The 25600-nt window shown below is 35.1% G+C and overlaps 1 protein-coding gene across 3 annotated transcripts; it reads right to left on the bottom strand.

Moving 5' to 3' along the window:
- Positions 1-3766: 3766 nt before the first annotated feature.
- On the bottom strand, positions 3767-25152 carry CBLL1 (Cbl proto-oncogene like 1). 3 transcript variants are annotated; one of them, XM_081284048.1, is made up of 6 exons: positions 24991-25152; positions 17076-17243; positions 12910-13007; positions 12484-12567; positions 11660-11733; positions 3767-8974 (listed from the first exon to the last, which is right to left on the bottom strand). In XM_081284048.1, exons 1-6 carry the CDS (start codon positions 25001-25003, stop codon positions 7939-7941), a joined length of 1473 nt encoding a protein of 490 aa, XP_081140174.1. In that variant the 5' UTR covers positions 25004-25152; the 3' UTR covers positions 3767-7938. The 3 variants fall into 3 exon arrangements, with proteins under 3 accessions (XP_081140174.1, XP_081140175.1, XP_081140173.1); XM_081284049.1 differs by having other exon boundaries at positions 3773-8974; positions 12910-13010; positions 24877-25011; XM_081284047.1 differs by having other exon boundaries at positions 3778-8974; positions 12910-13010.
- Between the last annotated feature and the right edge of the window lie 448 nt (positions 25153-25600).

Here is a 25600-nt window from a genome sequence, read left to right as displayed (position 1 = left end):
CTGGGTCCAATCCCTAGCACCAAAAAAAAAAAAAAAAAAAAAAAGTAACAACACTCCTGACTTTGCTTAGAGGAAGTCAGCATTTGTGGATAGGCTACTAGCAATAATTAGAGGTAAAAACTGAATATGGCTGGGGCCAGGCACTGTGCTACGAAAATTCCTTGGAGGAATTCCTTGGAGTTTGTGTGGTCCCTAAAACAAATATAAAGAAATATATTTTGACAAAACATTATATTGTTATTTTGATTGGGCAAAAGCAAGTCTTTGAAACACACACATACTAAAAATGATATAACATGGATCTACATTAATCAGGTAGTAAATCATCAGTGCATTCTGATCAATAAATTGAACACAAAAATATTTCTTGATGACTCCAGAAAATTTAACTCCTAAGATGATTATTGAAAGACAAAATTTAACAAATCTTTTAAAACAAGAACTTTTTCTTTTTGCAGGTACCACTTGAAACAAAATTCTAATCAAAATATAATTCAGAGGGACCCTCATCTGGCTGTCACATAAAGAACAACTTTATACCCAGAAAGTTATTGATAAGTTCATACATTGTATGAAGAATATTTGTATTTGACAGAATTATGTTTCAAACTTTGGAACGAGATTGTTCTAGCATGGTATATTTTTCACATATCTATATAAAATTATGTAAATACTCTTTAATTTTATACCTGTAGATTTATCAAAGGAAAATTATTTTGTATATATGTATTTTTGTAGCACTGTCAGATTTCCATTCAAGTCAGAACTTTCACAACGCTTTGCAGTGTCTTTATACCACTGCTTTGAATCTCATAATTTATACAGGTCATGCTAATATTTCTCCATTTTAAAAAATTCAGTTGTACAGCAAATGTGTTGTTTTATTAAATTTGTTATAAGCTTTCTGATACATGCTTGCTGTGGGTCCTTTTTATAGTGGTCTGAGTAGAAAACTGCTACATGAGAATCTTTTAACAAAACTCCTGTGATGAGACTTCTCTGCACAGATTTTATGACTGCTCCTCCAGCTTTTTAAAATATCTAACCTACTATCCAGATTGACACAATTCTCCTAATGTCATATGTGTAACTATAATTAGCTTTTGAGGCAAATCCTTATTTTCCCCTTCTTACTATGAAAAATGTATAGGCTAATGTGGGCTATAAAATGACAAAGCAAGGTAAAAAGAGAGACCATGATGGATAGATAGCCAATTTTTCCTGGCCTCAATGGGAAGAAAACAAGTGGTAGGAAAAGGGATGACTCTTTTCTTTTTTCACTGCTGGTCATTGCAACTGAAAGGGCAGAATAACATCTTTCCAGCTCAATTTCACTGGAGAATGAGATTCAGTACCCAGGCTTCTTTCTCACTGGCATTGTTCCAAACATCTTGTCAATGGGAAAAGCTGTCTCAACTGTTTTAGATTTATCTTTCAACATTTATTGTCAAAATACTCTTTCATCCTTTGTTAACAGTGTCTTATACTGAGAGGGTTTGTTTACTGGATGTAAGCCCAAATAGAGAAAAGCATAATAAAGGTTATTAACATAGCTGATCTTAAATCAAACTATAATATCAGTACTCTTTACAGTGTTTCTTAAACAGTTTGAATCATGAACATCTCATACAGTTTTATGCACCTTGTGGATTTTAGGGGAAAAAAATATATACACATGTATGTGTGCCCTACAAACCTCAGAATAAGATCTTTTCCTTGATATAAGGTATAGACTAGAAATTGAAAACAGGAGTCTATTTAAGTGATCGTTTGACTTGAGCAGGGGACAAACGCTTTATATAGGGCTGTGGCCGAAGGCTACAGTATCTTCCCAGGAACTGATGCCCTCCACATTCTTGCCAACCAAGATCACAGGGAACAGGCACAGGTGCTTCAGTTGTCAGGCCCACATCACCATACATTCAACCTTTATATCCTGAAATGTTTCTTTTCTTCTAGGTCTCTAAGGTGGATATGCTTTGAGTAGTGGGAACATGTGGGCCTGGGCCTCTACTTAGTAAGCAGTAGAATTTATTTACTAGTACAGAAATCTGATCCCTGATTTAGGATGAGGATAGGAGATCACGATGCAAGATAGAAATAAAATTATGTAAACTAGAGGAAGATTGAAGGAGAAAATACAATTGGGAGAGAGAACCACCTTGAGGAGATACAAATACATTATTGAAATTAAAAAGTTTGAAGCTATACATGTTGAGCAGTTTGTCTTATAATTAATTAAACATTTGATAAATATTTGTAATAAGTTGCCACTTAGAAACATAAATAAAATGCTTTAAACAAAAGTCTGACTATTCACTGTATGAACAAGAATAGAAGAGGAATAATTAATTCACTTTTTTTGGTACTTCCTCCTGGATTTCACCTTGTTGAAACTGATCTGCTCCCCTTATTGTGTTCTACCAGGATATTTTCTGACTCTGTGATTTTACAACTCCACTCTTCAGGCTGCTCAGGCTGACAAATCTGTCAGGAAGTCCTATTGACTATGTAAACATACAATCAATTAATTCTCAAAATAGCCCTTACAGGTAGAGACTATGATTATGCTGACTTTGTAACAAAGTAAAACAAGGCTCAACAAGGATACAAAAACTAGTCTAAGGTATATAGTTGCAGAAACCTGTCCAGAAATCCAACTTCAGAGCCCAGGTTTTTAATTAGGAAATATTACTTCCCAAAGGAAATTAAGACCTGTCTAAAAACTAATCTATTTCAAAGCAGGACATTTTTTAAGGTAAAAAAAAAAAAATCCTTCCACTATAACTTGAAAAATACATAAAAGAAAATCTATTGAGAAAATCTTAGGGATGACTATCAAGGACAATTCCAAGACAAGTTAAATTGTGAGCCCCTAAGGGGCAGGGACTGTATCTTTTTTGTTCATTACTACATACCCACATCTAATACATATTAGGTGCTTAATTTTTATGCATATTTATTTATATACATATATGTATCCTTCCACAAGTCACCCAGTTCTTAATGCCTACAATGCTACCACCATCATCTCTTGTGTAAAGTATTAGAACACCCTTCTGACTGGTCTCTGCCAGATTCTCCACTCTTTTAGTCAGGAGGCTACAATGGCTTCTCAAATCTATCGGAGCAGAGTCAAAGCCTACAAGGCCTATTATTTCCCTATTCCATTATTATCTCTGACTCCCCCCGCCACACACACACACACACACACACACACACAAAACTGGCTATTAAACTCAAGGTCTTTCTTGTACATGCTAAGAAAGTGCTCTACCACTGGCCTAAAACCCCAGTCTTTGACCTCCTAGTATCTCATTTATTCTACTCCAGACTCCTTGCTTCTCCTCAAATATGCAAGGTGCAATCTCATTTCAGGCCTTTACAAACTGCGCACTATGCTTCAAAAACTCTGAACTACATTATCTGACTTTCACTCAATATTTTTCATCAAATGTCACTTTTTCAATGAGTTCTACCTAGTCCATTTTACTTAAAATCACAAACACCTAGTCCAATTACCCTTTTTCTTTTTTGCATAAGATTTTACCACATGGTCTACAATCTCATGTTTATAAATCACTTTGTCTCTTTTAAAGATTGTGCATCCCACCTATCTGGAGCAGGGTCAAATTCTTTATTAAGGCCTTTCCATCACTGAAAAATACTTTGAGAATGCTTAAAATAACACTTGTGTTACAAGTTTAAAACTTTACTTAGTGCTTACTTAGCACTATGTCTAGTGCATAAATATTTGAATGAATCTTCATATTCCACAATAGGAACTCAGTATATAATTATTGAATAGAGGTTATGAAATTTACATTTGGCATGGATTAAGATGCTTACCAGCTGAGCATATCTATTTAAATATCAGATCTATAAAAGATTAGTCATACAAGTCAGTTTTAACAAGACTTATCAGAAGCTCACTGGGCAAGTGATTGAAGGTATCTCTGCCTTTATTTGTAATATTAGTTTGTTTCCCCACAGGATATCATACCTGTGTAACTGAAAGTGACTAAAATTTTTTTAAAAATAAAAGATTTTAAACAAGGAAGTAAAGTAAAATGGAGCAGGAAATTTCCAATCTGAAGGCAAAAGGACAATTTAACAGAAAATGTGCCGCAGTCCAGCTGGGCACAATAACCAGGAGGTGAAAAGCGACTTGAAGGTTGAAACGGGAACTGCTTTATTTCGGGGAAACTCAGCGGGAACTGAGCGGGAACTCAAGGTAGCGGGCACCCAAGGTAGCAGGAGCCACTTTTATTACAAAACAGCAGAGGTACATATACCTGATTACACACAGCTTGACTCAATTAGCATCATCCAGTTACAGCAATCAGCCAATAAGGAATCTCCACCAACTTAATGGCTCAGTGGCGTTGCCTCACAAACCACTCCTCCTGGCAAACTGCCAGGCGCCATCTTGACTTGATTTGTGGTCCCCAACAAAAATGGGCTTAAATTCAATATGACAGGGCTACCTAAAATAGAAATGACAGATATTCTTGGGTCATAGAAAATATTTTGTAATGAGTTATTTTTTTAAAAGATGATCCTGAACAATGTGAGAACCAAACCCATTACTTACTTTTCAATACTATGATTTTTGTAAAGCCTAAAAATTCATAATTTTTAAAGATGGGGAAATTAAGCTTTAACACAAGTGTTATTTTGAGCAATCACCCTTAAAGTATTTTTCGACGATGGAAAATCCAAGGTGTATGAATCAAAACAAGGTGTTTGAAAAGCCAAGAAAATTCTTATTAGTACTACCTAACATTTCATCCGGAATAATTCCCATTCCTCTTTCAGCTTAGTGTATTATCTAAACACTGCTTTACTAGAGTGTGCATTTATTGTAGTAAGTAAATTCTGCTTGGTTTCTAGGCCATACTCATACAATACGGACAAATTACTCACAAAAAGTAAATTCCCTTCAATCCGGCTATAATGTTTGAATATGATTATGTCAAATTTCATTTAATATTGATCTACTGATTTGATGGCTAATCTGAGAAGTATATTTTTTAGATATTTGTGTTTTTTCATGTACTTATAAGACTATTTTTAAAAATTCATGAAAGACAGCAGTGTAGGTCTTTTTCAAAAAGATACTCTCCCAGAATATCATTCAGAACAAAACTTTAAAGCAGTTCTATATATTTCATAAATAGCCACTTATTTTTGAGTTTTTAAATTAGGCTCAAATCTCTTTTCTACTTATATTTTGGCTAGATATGATTAGTAATTATACAATTTTGAATAAAATGGATAGTTTCTTAAGGTCTTTGCAACAGATTGTTCCCCAAATACTATACTGTACAAACATGCACCAAAGAAATATAACAATTTGTTGGTTTTAATCTTTAAAAAAGTGAACCTAATTTTGCTGTGGAAAGTTATAACATAAACATCGAAAATTTTGTATTCTCCCAAGCATGTCATCATTAGGTAAAAACTCATCTAGGCAAAATAGTATTTATGCTTCCATTTTATTGTTTTTAAGAATTAAACTGCCACCTCAGTAGTCTTAAGAGCAATATAATGAAACATACATACATTTAGACTTATGTCCATCATAGCTTCAAAGGCTTCCCTGAAATAAGGCTGGGATTCACATCTTTTTCCTTAAGAAAAGAAACACTAACAGTAATTTTGTTTTCCTTCTACCCACCCACCCTCATTCAAACAATGAACTGATGAATTCAAGTCTAACACCATTTAAAATTTTTGTCCGCTACAAGACATTCATCTGATCTGCCTCCCTGCATATTTATTAAACATAACTGAAAAATAAATCATTTTTAAAAGCCTATAAGAATTATTAATGTGGAATTTCAGCATGATAATATTTTTTTTTATCCAAAACACAAAGTGGTTTCTTGCCACATTCAATGCTAGTGAATTTCAATAAGCGCAGGAGAGCTTTTCATAAATAGTTGAGAAGCTCTAAAGTGAATTTGGCTATTTTTCTAATTACAAGAAACAAAGAACGGTTGGGATTTAAACAGTAATATTTTAACAGCTCCTAAACAGGGGCATGAAAAGGAATCAAGTTTGCACCAGTCCAAGTACCTACAGTAATATGATAGAAGCACTCACCACCATTTCACACTATTTCACTCCCATGCTTCTAATAACAAGAATTTCTCGCTAGAAATAGTGCATTAACAAACTAGACTTTCAAACTGCTAAGTGTGAAAAACCACTTGCTTAAGAAAAAAGTGTATTACTTATTTTCAGCCAAAGTTGAAATGGCCATTTGTATTATTTCTAAATTCTGCTCTAAGTTCAGAAATGATTTTGCATCTGATTATCCAAGAATTGTGTTTTGCCTGTTCCTGACAGAATCAAATGGTAAATTAGCAATCAGTTTATCCTTTGTCAAAAAGAAATGTTCTAAATTTATATACTATACAAACTATCTAATAAATGATATCTGCATTCTACACATCATGTTTATGTTATGCACCATTTTAGGGGGGAGGAAAAACTTCACAGGGTTTATTCAAAGGATATACAATAATATCCTAAGAAGATTGATTTATACATATGAGATCTGTATAAACTGTAAGTGGTCATCTCAGCTGGACTGTACAAGCCCCTATAATGCAAAAGCTGACTCTAAAGGCACCTTATAAAGCACTGAAATTCACAATTTAGTCATTACTTTTCTCTTCTCCAATACAAAATTATCTGGTAGTCTTTACTGTTGACTCCATGCTAACATATTCCAAGTTTAGACTGTTTTACCAACCAAAGGGAAAGAAATAGTTTTTAAATTTCAAGTTAGAGGAAACCCCCTTATTACACAGCAATGAAACCTGAGCAAATGCTAGTTTGTGATTACAAGAAAACATCCTTCATTAATACATTATTTAAATTCCTCTACAACATTCAAATTGTAGTTTAAAATCCAATAAATGAGAATCCACATAAGCACAGAATTAAGCTACCATGAAACGAGGATTTATATAAAGTCTATTTAGCCCTAAATATTTAGCTTAAGACAATGAACAGAGTAGAACACACTTCATCTAAATAACACCATTTAAACAGTTCTATAAAATAATGTTACTTAAGATTAATAAGTGTGGTACATCATGTGATTCCAACCATTCACTAAAAAAGCATTAATAAGTAACAGTATCCCCCCACCAGCTTGGAGCCTACAGTGTTGAATCCTTTGGCCATATCTTTTCAAATAATTAGAATATTTTTTAATATTACAAACATAAATATATCTTAGTATTGGAATTCCAATGTATTTTGGTGCTCCTGAGGCTGCCTAAACATAAAAAGGCATCCAAGTGAAGTGTATTACATACTTATGATATCGCAAAATTTCAGTGCCTAAAATGTGAAATAATTCTCTATCGTTTAACAGTCTGCCCTTATAGCAAATTCTAGCAAATTTTTACTTCTAGGATTTTATTGTAACTTTGGGAAATTAGTGGTAAAACATATGGTTTTATAAAACAGTATGTGGCTGCACTTAAATTCACATAAAAATAGCATTTTTACAACCATATTGAAATTTAATCCTTTTACACAGGTTAACAAAAATGTATCACAAGAAAAACTAAACATTGGGTTTAACAAAAGCAATACTTTTGAAAGTGGAACAGTGAAAATTTTTTTTTCAAAAAAATTTTTTTTCTTACAAATGGTCTCTTCTGGGTCAATTTACCACCTAGGGAACAAAGTTGTTAAAATATAGCTGTGCTCAACTGAGCAACTCATCTGCACTATAGCATAGTACTTGAAATCAATCCTAAGGTCAAGATTTAAAACCATTTTAGAGACAAGACCCTACATGTTTTTTATAGTCACCTCAGAGGTACTTTTCCTTCCCCAAACAGTCAAAGCTTAATTAAAAGATTGACTACACGTTTTTTTTCCTCATCATATCTTCAGTTCAAAATACTATTATCATTGGTAATAAGGTCTGTATCTTGTCTGATCTGGATGATGTGGTCCAGGAAGTGGGGTTTGAGAAGGCGGACCCTGCATTCGTGGAGGAGGAGGTGGCCCTCTTGGTGCAGGCCATATACCAGGACTCATTCCCCCTGGTTGTGTAAATGGAGGGCTCAGAGTTCCTTGATCTTCAGTAAATTGGGGTAAAGAATTTGGATTATAATGGTGAGGAGGGGGAGCAGTTACAGGTGGACCACCATGTTGAGGTGGGGGAGGTCCTGGAGGAGGATGATTCATATAAGGTGGCATCTGGGCAATAATATGTCCAGGGGGAGGGGTTATTGGTGGTGGAGCAGAGGTCATTGGTGGAGGTGGAGCTTGGCTATACACCAAGTGAGGAGTACCTGCAGCCTGGGGAGGATGTGGCATTGGATGGCTTATTGGTGGTGGAGGAGGTGGGGGTGGTGCATAATGTTGTTGTGGAGGCATAATATGATGAGGGTGCGATACCACTGGTTGACCCTGATATTCAGGATGATGGTGAGCAGGTGCTGGGGCAGGAGGTGGTGGTTCTCTAGCACCTGAATTTGAGTCATCCTGAATAGGGACAGTTATTAAATTGCTGTGTTTTCTTGTTGAAATGCGAAAGGTTTCCTGACTGACCGAACGAGGTGGAGGTGGAGCCATGGACAATTCTGCTGGAGGAGCACGAATATCCTCATGTGGCTGATTATAGTGCTCATGAGGCACATGTTGCAAAGGAGGTGGTGGCATCATGATGTGCTGCTTTGGCGGAATATGACTCATATGGTGCTTGTCTGGTGGCATTATAAAACGATCAGGGATGTCGGTTGGTGGTGGGGCAATAGGAGGATGAACATTTTCAAGTGAAGCACGGGTAACAGGTTTTCCAGCTCTCATATGACGATGGTTGATATGAGCCTGTAAGTCTCTCTGAGACAAATACGTTCTCTTGCACCCTTGAACAATGCTACACATGAAGAGAGAACCTCGTGTACACTGTTCAATTCGCTGCACAGGATCACTACAGCTAAATTAGAAGGGAAAAAATTTGATTTACTAAAAAGGTAAATATAATGCACTTATTTTTAAAAATATACCTACTTTTAAAATGTTACATAAACAGCAAAAGTGTACATTAAAAGTTATAGTTATTCTAAGTAACTTTAATCTCCCCTACCTTGTTTCTAATCATTATTTCTGTCAACCCTGAACTCTTCGTGGTATTACCAGAATATATCTTAAAAGGAGACCTTATACTTTCCAACACCCTGAACTGATTTTATAAGTGGCTTTTTATTCATTTGTAAAAATAATAATAATAATAATAATCCAGAAAGAACTAAGCCAAGGACCTGTCACAACCAAAGGAATTCAGACCTTGAATTACTGAGCAGTATTTGCTGAACAAATACTACTAAATGGAGAACAGTAAGTGGAAGATGCTGCAAGGACAATAACAATGGGTAAGATCATCCTAACCATTAGTGTTCTTAACATTAAATATAAAAAACTTAAATTTAAACCTTGACTATCAGGGTCCCTTTAGGAAAGGAATTTTTTTGAATTGGGAAGTCATTGACCTATTTTGAATGTTTCCTCATTTGTCAAGTGAAATTAAATTATGTACTCTAACTCACAATGTTGTTATATCTATTTCACCTTAAAAGAGTGTTCTTAAGATCAAATAATGAAAGTGACAGTATTTAATCACCGGTTAAGTGATATTGTTTAGATACAAGCTGTTAACAATGACTATGTGTGTCAACTGTCATTCTTATTAAATATATATTTTTTTGGTACTAGGGGTTGAACCTGGGGTACTTTACCCACTGAGCTACACCCCCAGACCTTTCTAGTTTTTTGAGATACTAAGATGATGAAGCTGGTCTCAAGTTTGTGATTCTCCTGCCTCAGCCCCCATAATCACTGGGATTACAGGTGTATGCCAATAAGTTAGGTTAAATGGCTCTATACTCTTGAAGTTGAGTTCTATTTCTCCATCCTGCAATAAGGCTGGCAATTCCTGTTGATACTAAAATACTTCCCTTGAGTGACTATATAACATACTTCTAATTTTTCATTATAAACTCAGAAACATCCCTACATTAAGAGGATGTGAGACACTTTCTCTGGGTGATGCCTAACAGCAGTAATATATAATGTTTATATTAACTCTGGTTATCATTTCTTCACTTCCTGATCTGGGTATATTAATCCAGATAGGCTTATGTCCTAAAATAGCTAAGGACAGCACAGGTGAGGTGCTTACTAGAATTATATTTAATGCCTTGAAAACCAAATTTCCTGTTAAACATTATCACTGGAACCCTTATGTAAAAGAGGAAACTTCTTAATGTCCTTTACATACTGTTTTATCACATATGAAACCCTTTATCCAAAGGAAGCAATCTAAATTTACTACATAACTTAATGTACATGGGGTTGAAAAATTAGGCATTAGAGAAAATAACCAAAACAAGCAATATAAGCTTCTAATTTCATAACTCTCTTGAATTACAATTTTACAGAATACTGTTTTAACCCCCAGTACAAATTTTATAATGTTACTTCAAGCCAAGAAAATCAGTTGTCATTGGGTTCTCAATGAATCATTCCTTTCTCAGTAATGCCAATTTCCTACACCAAAAAGGGAATCACCCCATGCAATCATTCATAGCTTTGTTAGCAACCAATACTACAAGCCTTGGAGTGCTTCAAATAGAGGTTATAAGGAATCTAAGAAGCCTAAGGCTGGGACTGGAGTTGTAGCTCAGTTGAGCGCTTGACTAGCATGTGTGACGCACTGGGTTCAATCCGCAGAACCACATAAAAATAAAAATAAATAAAGACGTTGTGCTCCATATACAACTTACAATCAATCAATCAATCACCTAAGGCTGTTCCAAGGAAGTTTCTATTAATCTTTCTCAAGCCTGCCTTATGAGGGGTTCTAAACTGATATAAAAATTCCTACTTTATTCTCAATTCTTTTAAACTATACCAAAATGGACCTACCTCTTCATAACTTGTCTGGGTCTATGTCACAACTGTGTTTAATTCGTTTCCTCATGTGTTAAATGAAGTTATATAATAATCATATTTGAATAGCTTACTATATGTATATAGTGCTTTGTTCTATCAATCAATCAGTCTTTGATGCATCCTAAAAATAATCTAGGAAGGTCAGTATAATTACCAGTCCCATTTTATAGATAAAAAATAGCTTATATCACATAGCCATTAAATGGCCGAACAGGGATTTGAATTTTAAGAATTCTAATACCAGGAGTCTCTGTTCTTAATCACTAACCCATACACTACCTCTCTAGTGAGGAAGAGGGAAAGAACAACCAAAAGAAAACGAAAGACTGACTATCCCAAAATGGACTTAGTTCTTCATAACTTGTTTTGAGACTATGAAAAGCAAACAAAAAAATAATTGCTTCTGGTTTAGAATACTAATTCTCTGATGGCATACAGATTTTATCATGTGGGTCAGTTTAAGTTGACCGATGGTGACTGCCCATCATCTTGAAAAGGCTAAAGCCAACTCTGGGCTCACAAAGATTAGCCATGTCTACATATTTGATATTTTTGCCTGGTTTACATCACACCCTGACCTTTAACCCTTTATAAATCATTACACCACAAACTTTACCAATTAAAAAAGTAAAAATGAAAAAAAAAAAAAGTAAAAATGACCTTATCTTACCCTGGACACATCTTATCTCCTTTTTTTTCATGTAAAATAGCACAGTCATAGCAAAAAACATGCTTGCATGGAATCTGTAAACAAAGACATTATAGTTAAGCACACTGGAACAACTTAAAATATTTCCGTAAAAAAAACAATAAGCATAGTGATCTATATCTAGAAAGCATATGAAAACTGTTCAAATGAACATTTAATAAGTACTAACCATATAAAAGCAATAGTTAACACTCTTTTTAATCACAAAGGCTTTGAGAATGTGTTAAAACTTTGATCCCTTTTTTAATAATGTATATATACACATACATCTGTTTACATTTTCTAGATGTGTAAGTCCTATAAATTTCTAACACAGTCCCTGCTGGTTAAAAGCTCCTGAAAACCACTGTTAACACATTTTATCTTATCTTGTTTCTCCTGAAACTATTCCAAAGTAATAAATAACAATTATATTAAATTTGTTGTATTCCCTTCATTAAAATTTCACTTATGGGGCTGGCATTGTGCCTCAGTGGTACAGCACTTGCCTAGCACACATAAGGCACTGGGTTCAAACCCCAGCACCACATTTAAAAAAAAAAAAAAAAAAAAAAAAGACTAAACAACAAAATAAAGGTATTAAAAAAAAGATTCACTATGATGGAAATATTTCATGCTCTTAAAAATTAAAGAAACAAAACTTTGCTTACATATTTCATACTTAAATGTTACAAACATAGTTATTAAAGAATGAAAAACTCTTGTCTACTTAAATTTTTCAGAATTCTATCTCTACACAAATGCTTACATTCACAAAAACAGAATTTAAGTTAAATTACACTTACCATTCGCCCATAGATTTTAATAGGCAATCCACATTTGTCACAGAAATGAACTGGTGTATCATCCTTTTCACCTAAGATGTTGATCTGTTGAAATGATATAATTAAAATTTTCTTTTTATGAATTCACAGTGGTATGGTTAGAATTTTATAAACACTGTTATAACAATTAGAAATAGAGGTTTCTTAGTTTAATCCTCACATATTACCCACCATTAGTTTGTTTTTCTTCTTAAATAGTGGTTATTGATCTTATTTGACTTCAATGAACATCACCTCAAATTATTTTTGAAAATAACAGAAACCTGGCATTAATAAGCAAGTGATTTGTGTATGATGAAAAAGTCACGGATATTAAAAATTCATAACATTCTTCACATATTATGCATTTCAATTATTTAATACTTAATAATTTATTTTTAATTATACCTTAAAGTCCCAAAAAAGGTGTCCAGGAAATCTTCGCTGATTTCCAAACAGTTCGCCCCCTTTACAGTCATACCGCTCTTCTTCATTATAATCAAATCCTTCTGAGGAAAAAAGAACGTTACCCATTTACTTTTCAAATCTTAAATTTCATTTGGGAACCATATGTATATGACAAAATAGGCCTATTTACTAAAAAGTCCATCTTATGTCTTTCAAAGTTCTTCTAAAAATAAGGTAATTAAGACTAGTTTAAAACACCAGGTAAAAATGATCATATAGTCCATCCTATTACTTTATAATTGACTGCAGAATACTCAATAATTCAACATACAAGATTAGTGGCAGAGCTAGGCATGGTGTAACACACCTGTAATTCCAGCTACCAGGGAGGCTGAAACAGAATAAGTTCAAGGCTAACTCCAACAACCTAGCAAGACCCTGCCTCAAAATAAAAAAAGGACTAAGGATGTAACTAAGTGGTAGAGTGCCCCTGGGTTCCATCTTGTGTATGGGGTGGGGGGGGGGCGCCCACAGGGCAGGGGTGTAATTAACAGCAAAATCAATCTCAACTCCCATTCAAGTGCTCTTATCAAGTATAACCATCATGCTTGCTGCATAATATTTTAAGATATCATATTTATTCTAATATCTACAAAAGTAGATACAAGGCTGCAAGAAACTAATTTTATTGCCAAAAGAACATAATGAAAAAGAGCAAATTCTGAAGATTTTCTATGACAAGATTTTTCTTTGTTTTTTTTATTTTTTATTTTTTTTATTTATTTTAATTAATTACACATGACAGTACAATGATCTTGACATATCACACATTTGAATCAGATGGGATAATTCTCATTTTTCTGAGTGTACAGGTTGCAGAATTATATTGGTCATGCAGTCACATAAGATTTCTCTTCTGAAGATTTTCTTAGGAATCCTTCTTACCCACACACTGGGCATGACTTTAGAATCAACATATTCATACTTCATCCTTTCAATTAAAACCTCTCCCTGGTTAATCACCCAAATAGCAGGAGCTGTATGATTATTATCTATAAACTTGAGATAATAAAAAGATCAAATAGTCTCACCTTCTCTCGCCTAATTTAAAAAGTTGAGATAGCATTCCTCTCAATCCTTTCATCTCATACAAAAGCACAGAAAACCAATGAATAGTCTGATGGAAATTCTAGGTAGAATCCAATTTCCTAAAGTAAAGCTGAGAAGACAAATATATCCCTCCTTCAAAGCTTCTCATGACTCCTTTGGCCCACGAACTGGTAAACAAAGTAGCCAAAACACTTTTAATCTTACCCACATAGCTAAATACCAGCACCTATGGACAGATGGATAGACAGGCGCGCACACACACACACACACACACATGTGCGCGCACACACACAGTGACGCAAGAGTTTTGTGAATACTCCAATATACTATTTAATTACCTCTAACACAAATGTATAGTTCAAAGTCAGGGTTTTCTTATCATTTATACCCAAGCTCTTGTATGGCCACTTACACCTCATAAAAGCTGGGGTCATTTAAAATTCAAAATAAAGAAAATCATTGCTGGAAACCCAGAAAATTACCAAGATGAATGACCAACGAAATGAGAAATATATAATAATTTTTCAGAGTGGCTTAACCAGTAATCCTATCATTAAATTATATATCTGTGCAGATAATATACTAGCACCCAAAACTCACTATTTTGATTAATGCCTTAGGGGGAAAAATAATTTCTTAAGAATACCATATAAGTGAACCTAAATATCCAATAATTACCTTCAACCTAAGTTAATGCTATTAAGAGAGACTTGTAACAGTAATTCCCTCTAGAAAGAGCTGTAGGATTGAGGTTGAGTGAGGCCATACCTAAGAGGAAACATGAGCGCATTTATTTATTTTTTTTTTGCATTGTTTGGATTAGTATTAAGACAGAGCTATTGTACATCATGTTTAGTTTAAAATATTACTTAACAAAAAAAGGGGAGAAGGGGAGCCTATATAGTAGAGTAGCTGCCCTAGGCTGTAACTACTGTGATTTTTCATTGATTTATTGGTGCTAGGATTCCAGCCTAGGACCTTGAATATGCTAAATATGTTCTACCATTTAACCATACCCCAGTTTTAACACCACGATTTACCATGTTTCAACTTCAAGTAGACTTCTTTAGGCAGAAGAGAAACCCTATGGTAAAAGGAACCATTTTATAAGGTAACTAAAGCAGTCTGATACTTTAAAAAATAATAATAATAATATGCAGTCAGATTGCTAGAATACGATAGAAAATCTAGAAATATACCTACTTTAAGAACTTTAACGTATGTTAATGGCAAGATTCCAAGTCAGCAAAAAAAAAAAAAATAGAGAGAGAAGACTAGTAAATGGTTGGCAAAATGGCTAGCTGCTATGGAGAAAAATAAGTAAGACCTCACTTTCTGTTAGGCTTTTCATTTGCTTGTTTTTAATAAACTAACACAGAGAATGGTGACACACATCTATAATCCCAGCAACTTGTGAGGCTTAAGTTTGAGGCTAACCTGAGCCATTTAGCAACGCCCTAAGCAACTTAGTGAGATCCTCTCTCAAAATTAAAAAAAAAAAAAAACACAAGTGGGGGGGCAGCCCCTAGGGATATTGCTTATGGTAAAGTACCCTGGGTTCAATCCTGGTACCAAAAAAATTAAAATATCAACAACCACAACTAAACTCATATCCATAAATGTCCCAAAACAGGGGTTAGCAAACTTTTTCTGTAAAAGCCCAGACAATAAATATTTTAGAGTTTGTAGGCCATATTGTCTCTATCACAAATACTCAGCTCTGCCATTATAGGAGGAAAGCAAAACAGCCACCAATAAAAATTACATGAACAATCATGGTTGTGTTGTAAACTTTATTTATAAAAACAGGGCCAGATTTGGCCCACTGGCCAGTTTACTGACCTCTACTAAATAGTAAAATAGGAAAACTTATATTCATGGAATAAGGAATTCCATTTAAAGAATCTCTTAAAACCCAAAAGTCCTAAGAGCAAGACTAATTATCTGGCTACACAGAGTCTTCAAGATCTTTACAAATAAAAATTTTACTCAAATAAAATTCAAAAGACAAGTGGAGAATACAGACAATATATAACAAATGGCTAATTGCATTAATTTATAAAAATTGGAGAAAAGACTGCCAAACAAAAAAACTGGAAAAGAATATGAATGGGAAAAAAACCTAGGCAAAAGAAATGACCAATACTATGAAAAGATATACTATGAAAAGATATATATAATATATAAAACCTTACATATAATGAAAGAAATATATATGAAAAGAAAAAAAATAAGTTAATAATACCAGGAATCGATGTGTGGGAATATAAGCTAATGTACCTTTCCTGAAAAGCAATTTGACAATATCTGACAAATTCTAAAATGTACATTATCATCAAGTTTTTAAATGTCCAAAGTTTTTGCAAAGTATAAATTTTACAAAATAATCATATTAAGCCATATACACAAGGATATTTGCTGTACTATTATTAGAGGAAAAAAACTAAAAAATTTGCTAAATAAATTATGGTATATCATAAATGAAATATCCAAACCTATTTCTTTTTTCTATTTTTGGTACCAAGAATTGAACCCAGGGGCACTTTACCACTAAGCCATATCCCCAGCCCTTTCATATATTTATTTAGAAACAGGGTCTTGCTGAGTTGCTTAGGGCCTCACTAAATTGCTGAGGCTAGCTTTGAACTTACATTCCTCCTGCCTCTGCCTCCTGAGCCACTGTCCAAACCAATTTTTTTTTAAATTATGTACATCTGAATGTACTGATAAGGCAAAATTTCAAATGCACTTTACATGAAAAACTACCTAGGAAAAAACTGTACTTTTGTACAAAAGTCTTAATAAGATTATCTTTGGAAAGAAGGATTATAGAGGGAGCTATTTTACTTATGCTATGCTTTCTGGAATACCATTTAGGTTTATTTTTAAAGGGGAAACTTATAAAGGGAGAAAAAAATATAAAATACACCAAAATGAAATAAAAAGGCTGAAAAGAGCATGTAAGATTAAAGTAGCCATAAGTAAATAAGATCACAGACGTATGGTGCAATGAGATAAACAAAAAGACTATTGAACATATTAGTTAAACAAATTACCTTCATCACCAGGTGGAGCCTTTGCAGGCATCCTGTTTATAGTCCTTTGAGTTCGAGGTGCAGGTTTGGCTTTGTTTGCTTGTTTGGAGATGAGTTTTATAGGAATTCGTCTGCGAACATCAAGACCACCCAATGATCCAGAACTATTAGTGCCTTGTAACTCATTGTCTATGTTAGAGGAAAAAAAAATTAATTTCTTTTAGTTTTTCTTTTAAGATTATTTCATCTCAGGTATTAAAACAACATAACCAACATTATCAAGGGTTAACAATATTAGTCCTGATTTTAAATATTACACTAACACAAATTTACTGCTAATTTTCTTTATTTTAGATAAACTTTTAAAGCAACGCTTTTTGAGACATGGAACCCTATTAGAAACTGACAAAGCTATAGTACTTTTATCTCTCTTACAGAAGTGAACAATAAAAATTTTCACTAATTCCACAGTTTACAGAAAAATAAAAAACTTCATGAACCCAAGATAAGAACCTCTGTCTTAAACTATAAGAATTTCTTAGAGGTAAATGAGAACACTGATACAACATATCAAAATCTCTGGGACACTATGAAGGCAGTACTAAGAGGAAAGTTCATTGCATGGAGTTCATTCCTTAAAAGAAGAAAAAGTCAACAAATAAATAACATAACATTACACCTCAAAGCCCTAGAAAAAAGAACAACAAATCAACACCAAAAACAGTAGAAAATAGGAAATAATTAAAATTAGAGCTGAAATCAATGAAATTGAAATAATTGAAAAAAACTGACAAAACAAAAACTTGGTTCTTTGAAAAATTAAATAAAATTGATAAACCCTTAGCCATGCTAATGAAGAGAAGGAGAGAGAAAACTCAAATTACTAAAATTTGTGATGAAAAAGGAAATATCACAATAGAAACTACAGAAATACAGAAAATAATTAGAAATTATTTTGAAATTTATACTCCAGTAAAATAGAAAATATCAAAGACAAATTTCTAGAATCATATGATTTTCCTAAACTGAATAAGGACAATATACACAAGTTAAACAGATCAATTTCAAGCAATGAAATAGAAGACGCCATCAGAAGCCTATCAACCAAGAAAAGCCCAGGTCCAGATGGATACACAGCTGAGTTCTACAAGACCTTCAAAGAAGAACTAAAACCAACACTCCTCAAATTATTCTATGACTTAGAAAAAGAGGGAACACTTCTAAACTTATTCGATGAGGCCAGTATCAAAGGCCTGATTCCAAAACCAGACAAAGACACATCAAAAAAAAGAAAATTTCAGACTGATATCTCTAATAAACATAGATGCAAAAATTATTAGTAAAATTCTGGCAAATCAAATACAAAAACATATTAAAAAGATAGTGCACCACAATTAAGTGGGGTTCATCCTAGGGATACAAGGTTGATTCAACACATAGAAATCAATAAATGTAATTCATCACATCAATATATCTAAAGAATCATATGATCATCTCAAGAGATGCAGAAAAAGCATTTGACAAATACAGTACCCCTTTATGTTCAAAACACTAGAAAAACTAGAGGTAAGAGGACCATATCTCAACATTGTAAAAGCTATCTATGCTAAGCCCTAGGCCAACATCATTCTAAATGGAGAAAAATTGAAAGCATTCCTTCTAAAAACTGGAACAAGTCAGGGATGCCCTCTTTCACCACTTCTATTTAACATAGTTCTTGAAAACCTAGCCAGAGCAATTATACAGATGGAAGAAATTAAAGGGATATGGATGGGAAAAGAAGAACTCAAACTATCACTATTTGCTGATGACATGATTCTATACCTAGAGGATCCAAAAAATTCCACCAGAATACTTCTAGAACTAATAAATGAATTCAGCAAAGTAGCAAGATATAAAAATCAACACCAATAAATCAAAGGCATTTCTGTATAGTGACAAAGCCTCTGAAAGAGAAACTAGGAAAATCACCCCATTTACAATAGCCTCAAAAAAAAAAAAAAACCCTAAAATATGTGGGAATCAACTTAACAAAAGAGGTGAAAGGCCTCTACAATGAAAACTACAGAACACTAAAGAAAGAAATTGAAGAAGACCTTAGAAGATAGAAATATCTCCCTTGTTCTTGGATAGGCAGAATTAATATTGTCAAAATGACCATTACCAAAAGTACTATACAGATTTAATGCAATTCCAATTGAAATCCCAATACATTTCTCATAGAAAAAGAAGTCATGAAATTCATCTGGAAAAATAAGAGACCCAGAATAGCCAAACGAATCCTTAGCAAGAAGAATGAAGCAGGTGGCATCACTATACCAGACCTTAAACTATACTACAGAGTAATAGTAACAAAAAAGGCATGGTATTGGCACCAAAATAGACTTGTAGACCAATGGTACAGAATAGAGGACACAGAGACAAACCCACATAAATACAGTTATCTCACACTAGAAAAAGGTGCCAAAAACTTATATTGAAGAAAAGATAGCCTCTTCAACAGATAGTGCTGGGAAAACTGAAAATTCACATGCAGCAAAATGAAAATAAACCCCTCTCACCACACACAAAACTCAACTCAAAATGGATCAAGGACCTAGGAATTAGTCCAGAGACCCTTCGCCTAATAGAAGAAAAAGTAGGCCCAAGTCTTTATCATGTTGGATTAGGCCCCGACTTCCTTAACAAGACTCCTATAGCACAAGAAATAAAATCCAAAAACAATACATGGGCTGAATTCAAATTGAAAAGCTTCCTCTCAGCAAAAGAAACAATCAGTGAGGTGAAGAGAGAGCCTACAAAATGGGAGCAAATTTTTAGCACACACACATCAAATAGAGCACTAATCTCTAGAATATATAAGGAACTCAAAAAACCTAACACCCCAAAAATAATAATAATAATCCAATCAATAAATGGGCTAAGGAGCTGAACAGACACTTCTCAGAAGATGATATGCAATCAATCAACAAATATATGATAAAATGTTCAACATCTCTAGCAATTAGAGAAATGCAAATCAAAACTACTCTAAGATTTCATCTAACTCCAGTCAGAATGGCACCTATTAAGAATTTAAACAACAATAAATGTTGACAAGGATGTGGGAAAAAAGGCATACTCATACATTACTGGTGGGATTGCAAATTGGTCCAACCAATCTGGAAAGCAGTATGGAGACTCCTTAGAAAACTTGGAATGGAACTACCAATTGACCCAGCTATCCCATTCCTTGGTTTATACCCAAAGGACTTAAAAACAGCATACTATAGTGACACAACCACACCAATGTTTATAGCAGCACAATTCACAACTAAATTGTGGAACCAACCTAGATACCCTTCAACAGATGGATAAATAAACTGTGGTATATATACAATGGAATATTACTCAGCATTAAGAGAGAATAAAGTCATGTCATTTGCTGCTAAATGGATGGGGTTGGAGAATATCATGTCAAATGTTTTCTCTGCTATGCGGATGCTGATCCATAATGGGGGTGGGGGGGGAGGATGGAAGGAATAGAGGAACTTTGATTAGGACAAAGGGAGGGAAGGAAAGGGAGGGGGACTGGGGGTAGGAAAGATGATGGAATGAGATGGACATTATTACCCTAAGTACATGTATGAAGACACAAATGGTGTGACTCTACTTTGTGTACAACCAGAGATATGAAAAATTGTGCTCTATGTGTACTATGAATTCAAATGCATTCGGCTGTCATGTAAAACAAATCAAATTTTTTTTTAAAAAAAGTAACTATGAGAATTAAAAAAAAATGAAAAAGGAAAAGAAACAAAACCATCCCTATCTCCTGTCAAGCTTGCCACGTAGACAGTCAATAAAGTTGCTAAGTTTACATTAGGGTAACCAATAAAACTGAAAAAAAAAAAACTAACCCTGATGAAGGCAAAATTAAATAATGCATCTGAAAATGAAGTCAGTTTTAAAGAGATTATTTCCTTCAGCCTAAAATGGTTCTTCTAAAAAGGGTTGAGCGATAAAGTAAAAATTTATTATACCCTGTAATAACAGAAACATGCAATAATTTATACTACAACATTTCTAGAGATACACTGAGTTATTCTTAGCACTGTATTGGAAAATTATAATATAGGAGGATGCAAGGTTTCTAACTCCATCTAAGTTTAAACAAATGACACCTCTGCTTGTTATCATCTATGAAACAAATTAACTTATGTTCCATTATTATTTCATAGAACCAACTCATGTAGAGCTTAAAGAGTTACCTTTGTTCAAGTAAATGAAAAGATATTATAACACAGAAAATAATCAACTTTACCTAGAGTCAAAAAGGAAAATGCTCTAAAATGAGATATACAAAGAAACAAAAATTTTAAATTATGTTTTAAACATAAGCTATTGAACAAAGTTGTATAACTGCCCCTGCAAACAATATTACAATCAAAACAAATAAATAAACTGTCCATATTAATTATGAGTAGACAAAAGTAATAACAGTACCAATGACCTCCAAGGCTGTATTACATGTACACTTTTTGTGTTAAAATAGGTCCTGAATGATTATTTTGAATTTTTTCTGTCTACTTTCTACTTTTTTAACAGGTAATCTTGTAGGGGGATATGAAAAAGGGATTACATGGTTAGCTAAACTCTTGATTAGAATAAATTCAACTTTTCCAACTTTATCAATTTTCAACACTTCACTAAATGAACTAACAAGCTGATTAATGTATTTCATTCATTTTCAATGCATTTGCTTATTTATGTCAATAAATAAAGCAATGCAACAGCCAAAAGGCAGATATTTCTAAATAACATTTTTCTTAAAAAGTATTCCTGACTTTACAATTATTAAAAAAGAGCTAATATTGTCCTTCAGCTATCAAAAGTATTCTTAAGGGTTTTACCTTTGTGAATGAAAATACCAACACTTCATTACAAGTTCTTTTCACACCACCCTGAACACGTGAGGTCTCTTATTGTTGATCACATAGCCAGCTTGCCATGTGCAAGAGCCTGCTGCCCCTTAAAACTTTGCTGTTTGCTTCAAAAATTTCAAGTTACAAAGTAGAACACTTCACAGTGACAACAATCTGGGATTGTTTGAGGAACTTTTTTTTGGTTTGTGTCTTTTTAAAATTAAGGATCAAAACATACAATTTCCTTTTGAATATAATAACTAAACTTATTGTCCATAGTAACAAAGTCCTTGGATATTACTCAAAGAGAAAACTAAGGATAACTGGCCATTTATGGTGAATTCACCTTACAAGAAAGAGCATTTTTTATTATGTAGCTTAAAAAGGTTTAGGATTTTTATCTTGAATAAAAGGAACAAAGAAATATTTTACAAAATTTAGGTTACTTTACAAAGGTGCTAATTCAACAATGCATATGAGTGACCAAAGAATGAATCAAGTGTTAACTGTTTCATGGAAAATTTTTTCTCCTTAAAACACTTCATTTTACATTTCAATTTTACACATGACCATATATACAATGGGTCATTTTTGCACTAATATTCAAGGGTTTCACCAATTTTTCCAAAGAGATCCTTTGATATTAAAATCATTCTCAAGATGCCTATTCTGTCATGATGTCTTCAATTAACTAGCTAACAGCATTTCCTCATTTGTCAATGGCTTATTTGTGATTGTCATCAAATTCATGTTTATGAACTTTGATATCTGAAACTTTCACAAAAGTTTCTTCCTCACAATCAGTGTATAGCAATTGGTACTGTCTTCTGATATGAAACATTAAGGAGAAGGTCTCACAAAGAAATTAACTTTTATTTCCCATGCAAACTTTTAAAAGTTTAAAATTAGGATAATAAAGCCTCTTACACACCCATCCATTTTCAGATTTCCTAATATAACAACTTCTAAACTGTAAAAGGGACTTCACTCCCAGTTCCGATAACAGGATAAAGGAGAAACTAAAATTCCACATTTGTTACCCCTACCCTCAAGATTCCAGAGTTTCAACTCATATATTTTCCAAACTCTGGAATTCCTTAAAGCCTGGTTCTAGGCCCTCTTCTTTTCTATATGCCTCTCACTAAATGATCTCTCCCATGCTCATGCTTTAAAGAGATCAACTATAAGGTATTAACTCCCAAATATATATTTTTGGTTCATATCTTTCCTCTGAGCTCCATTTAGTACCGCCCATCCTATATCAATATACATCTCATACCCAGCAGTCCAAAACCAAATTCTTGTTCCCAAATTCCTAACTTCCACTGAAACCAGAAGCCCAGGCATTTCTCTCCCATACCCCCAAATCAATTCATTAGAAGGTGCTTGAGCTCTACCACCAAAACATTTATTCCATCTGCCCTTTCTCGCCCCTCATCCCACCTCTCTCCACCTTTTGTTGTTGTAGTGGTGGTGGTGCAGGGGATTCAAACCAGAGCCTTGTAAACTGCATGTTAGGCAAGTACTCCATCACTTCATTTTCACTAAACCAAGCCTTCCTTCTGGTCTACTACAATGACCTCCTAAATTGTCTATTTTCTATTATTCTTGACTTCCACAAAACAGTCCATTACATATTTAAGACTATGTTCCTTCTTTTACTTCTATTCAGAGACTTCATATTCACTCAAACAAAAATTAAACTCTTTAATGTACCTTTCAAAGTCCTGAAGGTGGTGACTTAGACTTCCTCTGCAACCTCAACTTAGGGCTCTTTTTCCCTTGCCAACTAGGCCACAACCAACTGGCATTCTCTCCATTTTCCTATCCTGGAGTCTTTGAACTTGCTGAAAATGTTCCTTCTGTTTTATTTCATGGCTAGATTCTTCTTATACATGAGTCTCAACTACTAACCTTTCCCAGAAGACCTTCCCTGCCCATTCTCTCTGAAACTTCCTACTCCACAGCATTTGTTTTCCTTGAAGGCATTCACCAATCTGTAATAATCTGTAAACGAGTTTTATATATATATGGGGGTGGGGGGAATGAGAATGTGTGTGACTGTCTGTCTTCCCCAGCAGTATGTAATGTCCACGAGGAAAAGAACCCAGTTCTATTGTTAACCCTTCCATCATTCCATCTTCAGGCCTGCAAGTATCTAGACATATCCGGCATAAATAAACATGTATGTACACACACTCAATAAATATGTAGCTGATGATTGAGAACATTCAGATCAATGCTTAAGAAAAAGTCTATTCCCCCTACGTGTGCTATGATCGATGTAACTGAAGCACTTACTAACTTCAAGTGCCTCATTCAACATCCAAGAACCACAAGAAAGCAAAGCACATAACACCTAACAAGAGGTGGAGCTACCCTTGGCGAAAGGGATGAGAATGTCTTGATCTTTTGTGTTCCCATATAAGTGGCCTCAACTGATGATGAGAAAAGACCACAGCCGAAGCATAGGCATGCTTTGGGCTTAGGTGGAAATTTCTAGCTGCTCTGTTTATGAATTGGAAAACTATATCCGACTCCCTTCTGTAACCTCTAGTCCATGATGGACCGAAGAGACAAACAAGAAATAACTGCAGCACCCGCCTAAAGCTGAGAGCAGGAAGTCTTCAACTAACTACCAGAGCAAGGAGACTTCAATCACCGCTGGTATCCACCCACCAGTACCCCATAACCTGGGGCAGAGCAACTGTGTTGAGTTTAAATAAATAAAAGATACGGCGCTCTCCCCTTGCCAGGAAGCCTACGCCACCCACTGTCCCAGCTGGGAGCTCAGCAAAACCAGACACAGAAGCGGTTGTTGCCGGCACCGAGGATGGAGGTACCGCACCGGAGGGTAGGCCGAAAAGCAGCAGGCCCTGCGGGGCACGGGAAGAGGGTCTATGAGATTTCTTCCTCACCGCCACACCCCAGTGCTGTGGGGCAAGCGTAACCCCTTTTGCCCGCTGGACGACCAGTCCCAGACTAGCCAAGGGGGCATGAAACTGGGACCCCCACTGCCTCCGCCTCCTTACCAGTGTGATCCATGATTCGGCTCGCAGGGCACAGTGGGAGCGGAAGTCAACCGAGCCGAAGTCGCAACGAGCGCGTGCGCGCTACCTTCCGGAGCCCAGAAGACGGAAGTGTGGCCGGTTTGCCCCACTTTGCCCTGCGAGAGCTCCCTTCTCGCGCCTCCACCACCCTTCTCTGATGAGGGAGTCAGGCATAGTCCAGGCAGAGGCAAGCGGAGCCAGGAGCTTCGGTATTGAGATTGTTAAGGCTTCCCGTTTGCCTCAAGAGGAAGTAGCCTTTAGCGTGGGAAGGGAATAGATGGGGCCAGAGAGTTGGGGGGCGGCGGCGGCCGGAGAGCGGTAGTAGCTAGAGGAATAAGCTTGGGGCAGCTAAGGCAGACGCCCGCCCACGCGGAGCGTTGCCTTGTGGGACTTGTAGTGTCCTGGAACCGGCTGGCTTAGCGCGCATGCTCGGCCGTTGGGATGGCCCCACCCCAGCGGGCGGAGTAACGGTTTGGAATCCCCCCGGGTCCGCGAGGGCTGCTTTCCTCCTCCTGGTCTAGGGAAGGTGTAAACAGCGCGCTCCTGCAAGCGTCCTCCAGTGGGAGGTTGCCCAGGGAATCGCTGAGCTGGG

The sequence above is a fragment of the Spermophilus citellus genome, assembly GCF_964194105.1.
Source record: "Spermophilus citellus genome assembly, chromosome: 3".
NCBI lineage: Eukaryota > Metazoa > Chordata > Mammalia > Rodentia > Sciuridae > Spermophilus > Spermophilus citellus.
The sequence above is the reverse complement of the archived record's forward strand: the minus strand, read 5'-3'. Positions and strand labels throughout refer to the sequence as shown.

Excerpts from the sequence above, each read along its gene's own strand:
- CBLL1 (XM_081284047.1), bottom strand. Across the intron at positions 12,568-12,909 it reads ACCTTTTTTGGGACTTTAAG|ATCAACATCTTAGGTGAAAA; the intron begins GTATAATTAAAA and ends TCATTTCAACAG. Across the intron at positions 8,975-11,659 it reads GGAGATAAGATGTGTCCAGG|CTGTAGTGATCCTGTGCAGC; the intron begins GTAAGATAAGGT and ends CTTCTAATTTAG.